Source organism: Abramis brama, assembly GCF_963993115.1.
Source record: "Abramis brama genome assembly, chromosome: 5".
Lineage (NCBI taxonomy): Eukaryota > Metazoa > Chordata > Actinopteri > Cypriniformes > Leuciscidae > Abramis > Abramis brama.
Genome location: NC_139967.1, coordinates 27,666,068 through 27,682,801, shown reverse-complemented (window position 1 = coordinate 27,682,801; position 16,734 = coordinate 27,666,068). Strand labels below are relative to the sequence as shown.

General features: G+C 37.7%; 1 protein-coding gene across 5 annotated transcripts in view; it reads left to right on the top strand.

The window, feature by feature from the left end:
- Positions 1-16,734, top strand: part of rtkna (rhotekin a) — a 69,490-nt gene that overhangs the window by 34,322 nt on the left and 18,434 nt on the right. Inside the window, exon 1 of one of the 5 annotated variants that reach the window (XM_084115863.1) lies at positions 11,323-11,454. The exons of the other annotated variants lie outside the window; for them this stretch is intronic. Coding sequence (XP_083971989.1) covers positions 11,416-11,454 — 39 coding nt within the window. The 5' untranslated portion in view covers positions 11,323-11,415. Of the gene's footprint in view, positions 1-11,322; positions 11,455-16,734 lie in introns of those variants that run through there. 5 annotated transcript variants of the gene reach the window in all.

Sequence of the window (16,734 nt, the reverse complement as noted above, 5' to 3'; positions counted from 1 at the left end):
GTTGAGAAACTTTAAGTCTTCTTACACAGCTCATGGCTGAGAGAGCATTAGTTGTTAAACCTCTAACCTCGAGTCTAGTTGACGTGCAGGCATTTATAAGGTCTGTTTACGTAAACAGCACTGCCGAATATTGATGTTTGTGTAAACAAATCGCTCTTTTGGACCTATTTTCATTGAGTTAGTTGAACTGATTCACAAGATCAATCTGACAATTCTTTCACAAATCAATTCTGGAACCGGTCTGAGCTGTTCTCGAGTCACCAAGACAAGTCTCTTTCAGACGTGTTTGATGTGTGAATTTTTTATTTGGATCTTTATATATATATATATATATATATATATATATATATATATATATATATATATATATATATATATTAGGCTCTAAATTACTTTTTTGAACCATTTTATGTCATGTAATATGTTATGCTGGATGTCATGGAGCATGTGATGATGTAAAAGAATTGAATTGCTGAATTGCTTTTTGAAACGCACTGAACCAATTCCCGGAAATGAGTCAGACTTCCAGCACTCACTTCAGTTGTGGTGGAATTGCTTATTGTGTTACATCTACGGTCCTGTTAAATAGTTCCCCTTTTATCTGTCTCAAAATGACCCATGATCTCTGCCACAGTATATAACTTAAATTCTTAATTAGCACTCCCTTATCAAACCATTCAGATTCTTTCTTCTTTCTGTTTTGTGTCACTTTTTTTTTCTCTTTTCAGTCAATGTGTTGTGAGGGTTAAGTGTCAGGACCATGTTAAACCACTGGCGGTCTGATGCAGAAAAGGTCAGGTTTGAAGAGACGATTAGATGCAGAGACAGCTTGCTCTTTTCACTTTTAAGATTTTTGGATTGTTTTGAATCCTTTTGGTCGTGACTCTTGGTGTGGTGTTTTCTCTCAGGAATTTAATCAATAAAGATCAATGTGGGAATGTTTGGCGGCCTGTCATGATGTACAGGATTCAGTTTAGGCCCGCTATGCTGCTGCTGCAGTTGAATCATTACCGTCTAGTCTGACTGCATTTAGAGAATCAATATTTGCTGGAGAGATGCTGTTCCTTCCAGATTGTCTACAGAGATGCAGCTACAACGTATGAGAATTGCAGCTTGAGAAATCACAGCTTCCGATTGTAGATTTCAGGTTAGTTTCCCCTTTGATTTTGAGATAAAATTCTTCACATATTAAAATATTAAAATGAAGATGGCTGGGTATGTAACAGCCATAATTCTAATCAATTAAGCATTTGTTTTGGGAGAGTTGCTTAGCATAGCTTGAGCCATTTACTGTCAAGCAGAACTGTATAGTTTAGTTTTGACAGTGCCGTTTATCTTCAGGGACCAGAGAATGACGAGATGGACAAGAGGATTTTTTTCACCATTAGAGGCTTGGCTTGTATGGCTGAGTGAAGCAGTGCTCTTACTGTCTTTTATGTGGCTGCCAGTCTGAGAGGTTGAAATGCTGGCCTGTTTATCACACTGGAGCACTGCTGAATTCTCAGCTTCACTCACACTCACATTGCCCATATGGAAGTGCGTGTTCATGAGTGCTTGCTCATGTGTTTGCATGTGCACAGTGCAATCAGTTTGTTGCTGTAACAGTTTTAAGGTCTATACACACCAAAAGCTTAACAAAAAGAGTGAATCATCAAACCATAGAAAAAAGCAAAGAGATCTGCTATTGGTGATATGTAAAAAATATTTGTGCGTATCACCTAGGGTTTTACTATAGTTGATTGTGTTTATTTTTAAACAAACAGGATCCTTTCTACCATTGTAGCTGATTCAATTCAAAATATTTAATAAGAGTAAAAATGTTGATAAAAATAATCAAGGCATGATTTTATTTTCATTTACAAGCAGAATAACAATTTACTAAAACTTTTTATTTTATGAAAATGTCTGTGAACATTTTTGAATCTAATAATTATGGTGGCCCAGTAACACAATGAAATTTAAAAAGCAAACATATGTCCACAACACAACGGAAAATGTACAACACAACGGAAATAAGCCACAACACAACGGAAATGCTCCCGACCACTAGAGGGCTCTCGCAGTGCGATACAGTTAGTTTTCCTTGCCATTGTTCTATAGAGTCGGCAGTCTTAAGATATCAATACTACGATTTGTTTTAACAGTATGTAACCATTGTGTATCGACATAACATATTACTTCAAAATCACCTTATAGCTGCGTATTTATACTCGAGAATGCTTTGACCCGCTTCCACAGCGCATGATCCCTAAGTGGCAATTCCACCAAGTGGTTAAAACGTATAATTCATTATAATATAATTTGATAAATAAATATAAAAAACATTTGGTGAATTGCAGAATTACAGGAAGGTATTGGCACAATTTCACCTGTAGTAAGTCAGTCTGGTTATTAGGAACTACAACCTTTGAAACATAAAAAAAAAAAAAAAAAATTTTTTAGATTACAGATTTTTTTTTTCCTAAAAATAATTGTTTACTGTAAATACGTGAAGGGAGGTATAAAAAAATACCAATACAATCAAGCTTTGGATTTTGAACATGTCTGTTTTTGAATGTTAAAATTCAATTTAATTAATACAAATTATACGTTTTAACCACTTGAAGGAATTGCCAGACGTTCCCTTTGGATTCCGCATTAGGAATGCGCTGTGGTAGCGCGTCAAAGCATTCTAGACTATAAATATGCAGCTATAATGCACGTAGGTGATTTTGAATTAATAAATGTCAATATCCAATGGTTAGCCATACTGTTAAAACTAATCGTGGTGTTGATATATTTTTAGACTGCTGACTCTATAGAACAGTGGCATGGAAAACTAACTTTACCGCACTCCAAAAGCCCTCTAGTGGTCGGGAGCATTTCCGTTGTGTTGCGGCTTTATTTTGTTGTGTTGCGGCTTTATTTTGTTGTGTTGTGGCTTTATTTTGTTGTGTTGCGGCTTTATTTTGTTGTGTTGTGGCTTTATTTTGTTGTGTTGCGGCTTTATTTCATTGTGTTGTGGCTTATTTCCGTTGTGGCTTATTTCCGTTGTGGTGTGGCTTAATTTCGTTGTGTTGTGAACTTATGTTTGCTTTTTAAATTTCGTTGTGTTGTGCACTACTGGGCCACCGTAAATAATAGACAAAGACTGTTTCAACTGATTCACAGAAATGAATCAGACTTGCTTATGTTACCTGCAGGCTTAACCCTAACACTATAATATTATATAATAAATGCTGTATGTTGAAATATGTTATATAATAAATGCTCTTTATGTATGTGTATATGTCAGGGTGGCACATTCTCAGAAAAGGCAGAGATTTATTGTGTTTGTGAAGTATAATTATATATGAGTTATTAAATATGCATGTGTCAAAGCTGTGTTTTCATACTTATGAAAGCAGCATTAGTGGGAGAGAGGGCAGTGTGTGGGCTTCGTGTGTGTTTGTGTGTGTAGGTTCTTAATGTGCACTGCTGTTTGTGTGCTCTGTGTGCTTTATCTGGAGGTGGTTGCTTAGTGCATATGGGGGTCCACACTCAAAACACCAAAATCCCACACAAGCAGCCTATTTTATGTTTATATAAAGCGTGTTCCATGACGTGTTGACGTGTTCATGGGGTCTTTTGCTTTATAGCTAAAGTGCTGAGCTGGTATTTCAGGTTACATGCTGACTGTAAGTGACCACTAGAGCACAGACACACTTATTAAAGGGATAGTTCACCCACAAATGAAAATTACCCCATGATTTACTCACCTTCAAGCCATCCTAGGTGTACATGAGATTCTTCTTTCAGATGAATACAATTGGAGTAAAAATGTTTTTTTTCAACAAAAAAAATGTCCTGGCTAATCCAAGCTTTATAATGGCAGTGAATGGGAGCACAAAATTTGAAGCCCAAAAAAGTGCATCCATCCATTATAAAAGTAATCCACACGGCTCCGGGGGGTAAATAAAGACCTTCTGAAGTGAAGCAATGCGTTTGTGTAATAAAAATATCCATATTTATAACATTATCGACTAAAATATCTAGCTTCCGGCAGACGCCAAAGTCGATTTATGCCAAAAGAGTAACACTTGACGATGTATGATGTAGGATGTAGGAGTAGCGTAAGCTTTGACGCCTCTCGTGGTTCAAACAAATAGGGCTGGGCAACAATACTCAAGCTCCTCCGACATTTCTCTTTAAAAATTCTCGTTTTAGACTTCTAATTCGTGACTTGTTTTTTTTTTTTTTTGCACTATCCTCTGTGCTTCCGTATTCGTCAATGCGTCATGCATCAGGTCAAGGGTCACTCTTTCGCCGTAAAACGATGCGTATGGCCGGTTGTCGGAAGCTAGTTATTTTAGTTGATAAAGTTATAAATATGGATATTTTTATTACACAAACGCTTCGCTTCAGAAGGCCTTTATTTACCCCCCGGAGCCGTGTGGATTACTTTTATAATGGATGGAGGCACTTTATTGGGCTTCAAATTTTGGGCTCCCATTCACTGCCATTATAAAGCTTGGATTAGCCAGGACATTTTTAAATATAACACTGATTGTATTTGTCTGAAAGAAGAATATCATATTATACACCTAGGATGGCTTGAGGGTGAGTAAATAATGGGGTAATTTTCATTTTTGGGAGAACTATCCCTTTAAACTTACTTAGAGATTTACAACAAGTGTGTGAATAAGTATTCATTTATAAAGAACATTGTTGAATCTGACCAGTGCTAAAATGTGCATTATCTTGGGTTTATTAGTGCAAATGACACTAATAAACCCAAGATAATGCATATTATGCACACGCATAGATCATATAGGTACACTGAGGAAATTGAACAAAACGCATAAGCCAGTGGTTCTCAACCTTTTTGCCTCTTAAAGGGTAACTCTCACCAAAATTGAACCTAGGCTCTTTTTGTTAATCTGCCCGAGTCAAACTTTTGTTTAAAAGCATAGTTAGAATGGAAACGACACTTTTAAGATTGACCGTATTTTCGTTTTAGTGAAAAAAATAAGTGCCTTTTGAATGGGAGTGCATGGGGCACTTCTATGATGGCATCAAAATCGCTATTTTTAAAACACTAAGGCGGCTCGACACAACATAAAACTGTGCTTGAAGTATCACCAGGGGCTCTACACATGAACTTGAGCATTGACTACATTGTTTGTGTACACAAAGTTTACTAAAAAGAAAGGTTTTGTACGACTCACTTTATCAGTTAGTGTTTCTGCTGGCTGGAATTTTGTCAGTCAAAAGTAGTCGATCTCCGAATGCAACGTAACATGAGGAGAGTAAAGATGGAAAGCTCCTAAAGCTTGTTTCCATATAAATTCACGGATAATTTTTTATCCAAGTTATCATGCTTTTCATTGAAATTACAAGTTCATGACATTTCCTCATATTGAGTCAGTTCATTACGTTGCATTCGGAGATCGACTGCTTTTGACTGACAGGCTCCCCACTGTCCAAGATAGTATTCAACAATATATGTAGGCTAAGATATTTCCTCTGGCACTTCTGTTGTAATGATGACAATGCTGCTTGTTTTAATTTTTTTTAACAGAAAAATTAAGTTTCAATAGATGAAATTGATTTACTGCTGCTAACTGTACTGTCTTCTATTCTAACAGCGGTTGTTTAGTGGACAAATTACAGCTTGTTGCGTTTGCGTTGCCTTTTTTGATTGTTTATGAGAAGTGTGCTGTTATTTAATAAGTAATTGAACAATTTTCATTTTCCAGCCAGTAAAACTGGCCTAAACTCGCCTCATAAATTTTCCTTGCAAGAGAATCTGAGCTATATCTGTAGACCAGAATATCAAAGATATTTGGGGTTAGCCTGTTTTGATCTGGGACAATAAGCAACCACTTAGCAACACTCTAAGAACTTGTAAGAATCTAATGGCAGAGGTCAATGATCAAATGATAATCAGAAGATAATTGACCAGACAAGCACTTTTTCTGCATTTTAAACCGCATAAAAACATTAATCTGCCAGGATGCAGTCTCAGCAATGTATGCAAGATCACGATTGTCCACAATCTAGCAATGATAGCGGGATTTTGTGCCTCTGTCCGATTTGCATAACTCCGTTAGTGAATCGGGTGCTAAAACAATGCAGACAGGGCAAGCAAATAAGCACTATTGGCAGGTGCTCTTCACTGTAAGTCAGGGGTTCTCAAACTTTTATTTGGAGAAGAAGAGCACACAGACCACACTGAGACAAGCATTTTTGCTATTTTTTCATGCTGTTTTCTGTGTATGCCTGGATGTTTTTGACCTACCAAAACTATATGTGTGTTACTAGAGCACATCTTAACAGACAGAACTGGTGCAGATGCACTATATGTCTTAAAATATCTCTTCTTCTTCCCTCATTTCCCCCCTCAAGTCACACTTACCCTGTTTTTTTCCAACTTGATACATTTAGTATCCCTTCAATGGCCTTAATGGCATTTTCTGTTTCCATCACTCCCCTTTTTCAGTTTGTTTGATTTGCTTCCATCTTTCTCTGTTTTGTCCCAGTTTTATTATTTCCTCTTTTTTCCTGTTTTCAAACTTTCCCAGTCCTGCTGTGAGTTGCTCTCGGCGTGCGTGAGAAAGATCTCAGAGAAATGCAAGTCTGTCTATTTGTGTATTTCCATGTGTAAGAAATCTGTTGCCTCTCCATCCATCTAATGCTGTCATTTCCAGATTGTGTGTGAACAGAAATTGAATGAATCTATATTTGCTATTGCTAAGATTTTTAAATATGCGTTTTTTGTTCCATCGTTAGAAAAGTTTTAAACGTAAATTAATTGAATTAATTTGAAAAATATTTAAAATGTGCTGTGATAGGCTCAAGCATCCCCACAACCCTACATAAGACTAGCGGTTTGGAACATGGATGGATGTTTAAAATGATGTACTCTCACATAAGTTTTATTATACATGGGGGCCGCCATGTTGAGATCATTTGACCTGAATACTACTCTGTCTTTCGGTCTCGATAACTGGAAAGTGCTATTGGACATTTTCGATCACTGAGTAATTTAATCAGGGCTGAGAGTGTCATTGATGAGAAAATGTTTGTTTTGCATGATCCTGCAGCCGCACCATTAGGTGTCTGAGATGGCTGCCATATTGGCTTGTGTAATAAAGTGCACCCTCAAGGTATGTGGATTGTACATTGTCTTTTTTACTCATGCAAGGTGCGTTAGAAATGCACTAGAACAACATTCCTGCAAACAGCACACAAGCTGCACACAGACTCTTTATTGATTACTTGTATTAGTGTAGTTTTACAGTGACTGCTCACTCGTCCATACTTCTAGAACATAAACAGACGGAGAAGATAAGGGAAAGGCAACAGATGGGAGGGAGGGAGCAAGCGAGCAATACTGAAACAGGGTTTTTTTTCTGCACACTAGCCCTCAGAATGATAAAATGATGCTGTGCTTGAATTTTCATTCAGCTCTGAGCTGGTTGACTAATGGCCTCTCTTGTTCGCTCACTCCCTGATGATTGCTTATGCATACTCTCCTCTTTGCAATCATCTTCCAAGTAAAACTAAAGATTAGAGGAGGAAACAAAAAACAAAATCTGCAGATTTCTTCTCATGGTCCACCTATCCTGCCCAGGTCAGTTTGAGCAGGGCCTCCCATAATCATACAGTAAGTGAATGACAGGACAATGCTTTATGTGTTAAAGAGGATTTAGTGCGTGTCATTGAGGATTGAAATTAATGAGTGTTAGTGGAATGACGTGAGATGGATTTTGAATGACTCATGCTTAAGTTTGATGTTCATAACATTAATAAAAGTTGTTATGAATGAGCTGGTCATTGGTTGGTTGTTACCACTTAGAAGTTTGGGCTCAGTAAGATTATTTTCTTTTAAAGCAGCACAATGCAGTTTTGGCAATTTCTTCGCTGTTTTCTCGCTTTTTGCTCACAGGTTTCTCTATAGAGCTTCCCCTATAGCTTCGGAATAGATATTTGACAACACTGTCGTCAAAACAGTGTTTTTAATTAATAATAAATGCAGCCTATAAATGTAAATAATAAATGTAGCCTTGGTGAGAATAAAGGCCCTGACTCACCAAGCCACTAGTCAGACCCCGTTGTGGGCTTTTTGACCAATTGCACATAGTGAATTGGTGTCCATCAGCTTCCACCGGCATCCCTTGCAGTTGGTGAGAGAGGGAGAACTCTGATTGGCTGTTCAGCTTAGTATCGCGAAGTCAGCTTAGTGAATAAAAGCGAAAAATGAAAGATAGCAAAGAAGTCAAGACAGCACAGACAGAGGGCTGTTCTAATTTTGTCATCTTACCTGAGCATTCCAAATCCAATGCGCATTCATTTTCATAACATGAGCCGCCTGGAATGAAGAAAGTAATCCGCATGATTTATATTCAAAATGGTAGACAAGCGCTGTATATCTGCAATCCTAAAAAAATATTCCTGCTGATATAGACAGTTATTTTACACTCAAGTGCAGAACACACATGCTAGTTAACAGTCGCCTGTAGTCCTTTTGGTGTGTTTAAGCACAGATTTTTGGCCATGTGTCATGGCCTTATAGTCCGCCAGTAGTCAATAATTTTATCCCTTAAAACTCATCTTTGATCACCAAAATATTTAAACGTATTTTCCTTGAAAAAAATTAAATGCCTTAAAATAGCTTGAATGTAACTCTACACCCTTACCTCATTTAGTATGCAGTTCTTTGAAAATGAAAATTAGCCCCGCCTCCACTCACTCACACCAGCTCAGAGATCCACTCGTTGAGGTTACAAGGTATTTCGTGACATCAGAAACACCAGCGATTTCAAAGCGCGTTTTTGAGACTTCTTTGGTTCACTGCAGTTTTAAGGAGAAAATACTATACCGCTATTTTTTTGACTTATGCATTTGTACATGGTTTGTCTTAAAGCATATTAAAAAAACACAACATAGACATATAAACAACATTAAAAGCTTGATTTTCACCAAAGGGGGAGTTTAAGAGACTTCTTTTAAAAAATAAAAATATTATTGACTCCAAACTTACGAACATGTTTAGCCACCATTAGCAGGAGTGTGAACCCTGTATCCACTTCTTGAAAAGTCATCCATCTTTCTCTGGTCAGGTGGGCTCATGCCAGCTGAGTTTGTGTGCTCAGCAGGGTCAGAGCAGTTAATCCCGCCTGCAGACCTGCACTTTAATAGACATGCTAATGAAGAGCTCTGTCATAAGGTACACCAGTCACACAGCTGCGTTTAGGCATTAATTAATGAGTCAATAGTAATAGTGTATTGGGAAAACCATAACAAAGGGCTTCACTGCTTTGTTACAACACTTGCTTTTAGCATCAAATGCAAAATTGCATTATCTTAGTGAATGAGTTGAAGCTTGAACTTCTCTTTTAGCCGTAAAGAGCAGCAACTGTGAGTGTACAAAGCAGACTGATGTTGATTCTACAGGGGGTCTTTCTGCTGTTCAAGCTCTCTATGTGCACACACACCCTTACTCTCACACTTGATCTTAATGAGGCACAACAGCTCAGTTGCACACAGTCTGGAAAATGTTCAACAAAAAAGCACACACAGAGAGAGAGAGAGGGGGCGGGGAGAGAGGTTTAAGATGATTACAGTAATGAACTCCTGGCACTGCTGATTTGTGGAGCCATACATTAAGTTTGTTGGTCATTTTGGAGGTCCAAGGATGTATATAATATCTGAAAAAATGTAGCAGCAATAATCTGGAACTACACGATTTGAAATCTGCTGTCTTTTGCTTATGGGTGTTCAGTTCAGTGGGCATATTTGTTTTTGAGCCAATCAGCTGAGCTGTAAATGTCATGTGACTATCCCTTACTCTCAATGGAGAAAAATAACCCACGGAGTGTGCAGTCTTAAAGCAGGCGTAAACAGGGTCATGCTAACCAGCCAAATGTGACCTCTTGGTGGGGTCAGTAAATTAGATAATCTTAGTGCACCACCTATAGTTAATCTGTTTGTCAGTTATTGTTGATCTGGACTGCCTTCTACATCTATGGTGTAAACACTATGATCTAATAGCTGCATACGTACCTTTATCTACCAAAAGCTGCTACATGCATAGTTAATGTAACGGAAAGTGAGGTCAAGTCATACAGAATCGTACATCTGCAATCATGCATCTCAGGCATTCATCAAAGTCAAAACAGTGTGAAGGAGAATAAAAGCTGAGCTCTGTTGCATTTTAATGCAGTATATTCACGGCAAGAGCTGACATTTAAAGGGGACATGTCATGGAACAAGAACAAAACAAGATTTTACTTGCTATTTTTAAATAAGAGTTCAGTGTATGTACACGTATAGTCATTCACAACACAGAGAACTCTTTCTAGTCCACACAGTACACATTTATGGGAAATGTATAGTTCAGAAATAACCATGGTATTGATTTCTGAACCATGAGCACCTATCATCAGTATCAACACCTATTTAGTATTCAGTTAATAAACTGTGCAAACTTTATAGCCATAACAGATATGGGTTACATAAAGAAGTCTTAAAGGTACAGTAGCTAAATAGACTGTTTACGTCTAAAGCCAGGGTCACACTAGACTTTGAGCATGTAAAATTTCTTCAGACACTGCAACGGTCGTGATATGACGTCACTCTCTGCTGCATCTTTTTTATTAACATTAATTCAACATAAAACAAATAGCAATACACTCGAAATGTAAAAAAATATGCAGTCTAGACTTTACTGCAAAAATATCATTCTTTTAATTCAGCCAAAAGGATGTATCGATCTTCTACTGGTCACACGTCTTCATGTGATGCGAATTCACAGGTCAGAGTTCACCAAACTTGAACTTTGGAACGCAGTGAAATGCGAAAATTTGCATGCGTATGAATGGAAGTCAGTGGAATTAAACTTGTAGTGTGACCGCCCCTTAAGGATCGGTGAAAGGTGACTTTTTTTTCTCCTGGCCAGTCGTGACTCGTAAAGTAATGCAGAAGTGTAGAATATTGTACAATACTGTATATTGTACAATATATACTGTAATACTGTAGCTCAACGTATCTACATTAGTGTTTATCTGGTGTAAACCTGATACCTAAACTGGTCCTCCAAGGTCACTGCTTCCACTTTTTATTACGGCTCTATACTTAGAGCAGCCAGAGGTGCTTAATGCCAATTAGCTTGCTTGAGCTGATTAGAGACCAGTCCCACACACGGCCTTCAACAGCATCAAAGTCTGAGATTAACAGCCATAAGGGAATATAGATCAGCCCTAAGTGTGTCACTGAAGCATGCACACCCCCCACACACCTTTTACCTCCACTAGCCCAGAAACTGAGCCTGTAAGGGGTTTAGCAGGGATCTCTAGAGCCGGGACGTTACCTGACTGAAGAAGGGCATGAGTGTCAGGCCTGAGGTGAACATGCTGTGTTTGGGTGTGGAGAGAGGATCAGTGGCTGTCGCAAATGGAGGATCCCTGGAGAGAATCTGTGTGCCTGTGGATGGTTTGCCCATGTTTTTGTACAATATACAGAGTGAATACTGAGCAAATCCATTCGATTCATGTCAGTGGTTAAACCAGAGTGTATGGTTCCATGGCTAATGGTTTAACTCCTTTTTTTTAAGTTGTATCTTTTATCTACTATAATTAATGCATTATAATTATTACGGTCATGGATATACTAGAAATATTAGGGAGGGTCAAAATATTTATTTCCAGGCCTGGAAAAGTCTTAATACAGTTTTAATTATTGTGGAAATGTCTGTTGTGAATATATATATTTTTTAGTTATGCTGAGATCTAAAATGTTACTCTTGTGTAGAGCTTTGTAGAGTAAAACTTGCTTGAAATGTATGATTCTGATGTTCAATGTGATTATTTTTTTTTATTTTTTATTTTTGTTGCTATAAATCCGTTTACAAAATGATTTGAATAATTTTTAGAGAATCAGTTTGAATCAAAATGATTTTTGAACATCAGTATTACCACAAATAACTGAAAAGGGGATGGAAAAGTCATGGGAATGCATTGGTCAAAATAAGTGAGAACCTTATTAGAATCAAATCTGTGATTATGGATTATCAGTCTTGCTTGCAATTTTGTCATATTGCTGATTGATGTTGACATGAAGGTTTTTCTAATTCAACTCCATTCAGTTCATAAAGAACAAACTAATTTCAATGACTCTCTGATAAAGCTGTTCATTTCATTTAGAGTCTAGACAATTACAAACAGACTTTTTACTCATCAGAATATGCGTAAAACATTACTGATTCTGGTTAAGACAAGATCTATAAGTCATGTTGTGATCCTTTGGCTTTGCCTAAGCAGGTTAAGTGAGGTTATACTATAGGCTCAAAACACACGCATCTGCTGTTTCTGGTGCTGATTCCCAGATAGCACACACACCTACACAATTTAAAAAATATATTTTCCATCCCAGATGTGGGCTGTGTATTGTCAAAGTTCACAGCTCAAGCATGCACATGTATGCTCACACCCCTTCTTTTTTCTGTCTCAGCCTATGCAACTCTCTCCAACACACACAGACACCTCTTTTTCCCCAAACACACATTTACACACACCCTTTTTCAGTTGTCCAAAACCAGCTGTGCTGGAAGGCTTCTCGCCTTTGTGTGGGTACAGCTGGCTGGAGAGCAATAGTCACACACTGTGCATTTTAGACGGCCCTCACACACACATACACAACAACATCTCAAATGGCCCATTGTGTGCTAATAATGAGACTTGTGTATTGCTGTGCAGCTTAAATAGGATTCCATTTTGGCCTGCGCAGTGCTAACAGGGTGAAAACTGTGTGTCTGGAGTACAACTGGCCTGTTGAAGCTGTTATTTTCCTTCGAGTCATTGCAAGTGATTGAGCTTCCTCTGGCAGTGTTTCTTCAGTATTTAGGTAGCGTTCTGAACTGGATGAAAGGGTTCACGCAGGTCAACTGAACCCTGCCCATAGCAGCTTTGCCGTGAAATCCAAACCATAGAAATTTGAGTCTTCAAACTCTAGAGTGGATTATTTGTGTCAATGGTCACTAGGTGTTTATCTGAAGATTTTTAGAGCTTGTTTTCCTGTTGTAAATGAAGAAAATTAGGGTTATTTTGATTGAGTATACTATAGCTACTACATGCATTTTGATCACATTGCTATTTTTGAAATTTTATATGTACTGTTCCAAAATTGAGGGTTACAATTTTACAGTGCATTTTTATATGTACTGTTCCAAAAATTGTAAGATTTTTTTTTAATGTTTTGAAAACTCTCTTATGCTCACCAAGGCAGAATTTTTTTAAATCAAAAATCAGTAATAGTTTTAATTGTGATCATGCTACACAATATTACTGATTTTTGATCAAAAATCTTTTGTAACATTTTCAAAGTCTTTACTTTCTTTCTTTACTTTTTTTCAATTATTTGTGTCTTTGCTGAATAAACGCTTTAAAAATGACTGACCCTAAACTTTTGAATGGTAGTGGTGTTGATGTATATTAAGAATTACACAATGAAATAAAATCATTAAAATATGTTAATATATTTTAAATAACAAAACAGTGACTATTTTTTAGACTATTACTAAAAATTATTTGGCAAAGAGGATAAAATAGTGTATTAATACTATTTATATTTTTAATTAATATAATAATATAAATAGTTAGTTTTTTATGAGTTACACAACAACATGAAAGCATTACATATAAAATGTAATTATAATAACAAAACAGAGATATTATAAATGGTCTGTATGGATAATACTGGTTTGGAAGGCTAGCTAGATATCTGGATACGCTTACAGTATGTCATCTATTGTAAGCTTAAGTCTCGAGTCTCGACTTGTTATTAGTATGACTTATCTTTTATGTAACTGAATATCTTTGCCTATGCAGAAGGATTTGCCTTTTGGCCTGCAGAAAACTGAATCACCAAAACTTTACTCAGTCACCAGTGTCCCTTTTTGTCCCTTCCAACCCCATGTGTCTCCTTCCCAAGCTCATTTCTCTACATCTACACCCATATCAACTATCAATGGGAAAGTCCAATACTGTCCTCAACGCTGGCTTGAACCACAAGAACAAAAAGAGGAGAGCTGAGATTGGGTGGAACGGATGGGGAAGGCGGGTGCATATTTGAGGTTGACTGATTGGAGGCTGACTGGCCTCGGTCAGTGAAATCCAGTGTGTCTGTGGGTGTGGTCAGTGATTTGGCCTTTTCAATTGCTGTTTTGCCTTTGGGTGTCACCATATTTTCTCTCTACTGTGTGAGAAAGTCAAGGTTCGGAAATGCAGAAGAACGCATTAATTAGTGTGGTGCGAACTTTTGACTTTTAGTGAAAAGCAAATTGTTAAAGTAGCTGAAGAATATAATACCACTCTTTTCACTTACTCTATAATCTCCCTTAGTGCTAAAGGTGATCATTTCCTGTGTTTTTTCAGGCCTGTGGGTAACATAGTTGGCCATTTTCCAGTGCTTCTTATGTTCACACCTATTTAAGCAGCTGTAAGCAAAAGTGATCCAGGTCACACTGTGCTTTAAGTTGGTCAGTGTAGCCCAGAAGATTTCATTTCATATTTCTCTTTAGCCTTGCTGTTCAGGAGTTACAGCTGCTGCTGTCAGTCAGGAGAGCTTCACACAGATGACTGCAGCCAAGTTTTCATGACAGGAAATGACTTCACAGCATTTGAATCCTCTGAGAAGAGCAAAATATCCTCTGAGACGTAAACTTTGACTTCTTTGGTCAACCGGCTTCATCAGAAAGTGTATATATGGTTGTCTAAAGTGATCTAAAAAGTTAATTTACCAAAGGAAACTTTTATATAATTACTGTTGACAAAGAGTTCCTCATTATAAATGACACATCAGTACAGCTAATTGCTAACATACATTAGCAAGGTGCATTTTCTATCATGTTGCAACAGTGTGAGCTCTGACTATTTGAGACTTGAGGATCTGTTTTTTGATATCTTTGCTGGTAATAGGAGAGAGGTCAAAGTTTAAGATTTAGCCTCAGCGTGAGAAACAGAGTAGGCAAAACAAGACAAAACAAACAAGCGGATAAGAGCATTATCCCAGAGAGAAATGTCCTGCAAGACGTCACTTCATGCAACTATAACCCCAGAGGGCCTATTAACTTAACATTGTGATTTGGTTGGCTGGATTAATTCACAATGGCTAATGACAAAATGTTAGCAAAATTGCTTTTAAAAGCAATTTGGTAATTGCCACGTGTGTCAGCTCTTCATAACACTAATGGGTTTTTCACACTAATCTTAACACTGTTTTAATGTGCAGATTACATCCACTTTTAACCCAGGCTTAAGCAGCATTTCACAGTTGTAATGTTAAAAGAGGGTTAGCACCGTTTTTAACCCTGGGGTACGAGGCACTGTAAAGCCTAGAGCTAATTGGATGAACATTAGGTATGTTTACATGCACTGATTTGTATCAATGAATCCAATCCAGTGTTAGATTCTGAAAGATCTGTTTATATGAACTAAACGTTACAATTCAATTCACATATTCATTTAAATGTGCATTACTTCTATTCTGAACACAACTTCAGAGCATACACAGTGCCACGAACTGGAGAAAAGCACTGAGGTACTGTCACCAGAGCTACCGTGAATTTTTGTCATTAAAGGGTTAGTTCACCCGAAAGTAAAAAATCCGTCAGTAATTACTCGCGCTCATGTCGTTCCAACCCCGTAAGACTTTTGTTCATCTTCGGAACACAAATTAAGATATTTTTGATGAAATCTGAGAGCTGGCTCACTCCTTCATAGGCTGCTAGGTAATTGCAACTGCCGGTCCAGAAACGTTAGTAAAGACATTTGTTAAAATAGTCCAAGTGACTACTGTGGCTCAACCTTAAGTTTATCAAGTGACGAGAATACTTTTTGTACGCAAAAAAACAAACAAAAATAACGACTTTATTCAACTATTCATTTTCTTCCGTGTGGGCCTCTGACGTGAGTTCAGGAGAGCGCCACGACGCATCGACGACTACCAACTGAATATTACTTTCTAGCCCCTCCCATTCCGAGGGCTTTTTAACTCCCTACGGTGGCCGTATTATTTCAAATCTGCCGGCAGTCGCGAGTAATCTCCCCCTCGCATTCGTCACGGTGCCACTGAGTGTCAAAACGTGAAAGGCGAAGCTTGAATTTCCAGGTATGTCCCTCTTTGGCTAATGTATTTTCAAGATGGAGGCGCAACATGGCTGCCGCCATTCGAGCGACTCGCTCGTATGTATTCTAAATGGCAGATTCTACGCTTAAAATGCTAACATGGACTAAAATAACCTAGCATGATGTTAAAAAAGGGTTTAAAATAAACTTTAAATGAGTTTTTCAAGTGTGAAAATGTCTTTATAAACATTTGGGCTGGAGTGAATCAAGCTGCAAACATGGACTGGCGTATTAATGTGCTTTAGATCAGCATCTCATTATCTGGCTCCATGTGGCTGGTTCCTCTGTTTACATTCTTTCATTTGACATTATAAAGCCATTAGTTCACATTCATTATTTAAGGTATTTTCAGGGGGAAAGACTTCAAATTTATAGCCTATCCTCTAAAGACCGTAGTCATTTCCCATGACTCATGTCCCCTGCCTCTGAAAAAAATGTACTTCCGATATCCCTCCTGCGGGCGTATCGCCACATTATACATGTCTCGCATCTGCCGGGGGTTTTGAGTGCTTTGAGAACAAGACCAGCTTCATTGTGTAGTTATTAGCAATTACTAAGTCCAAGTAGTTTGCACTTCTCAGAGCAATAA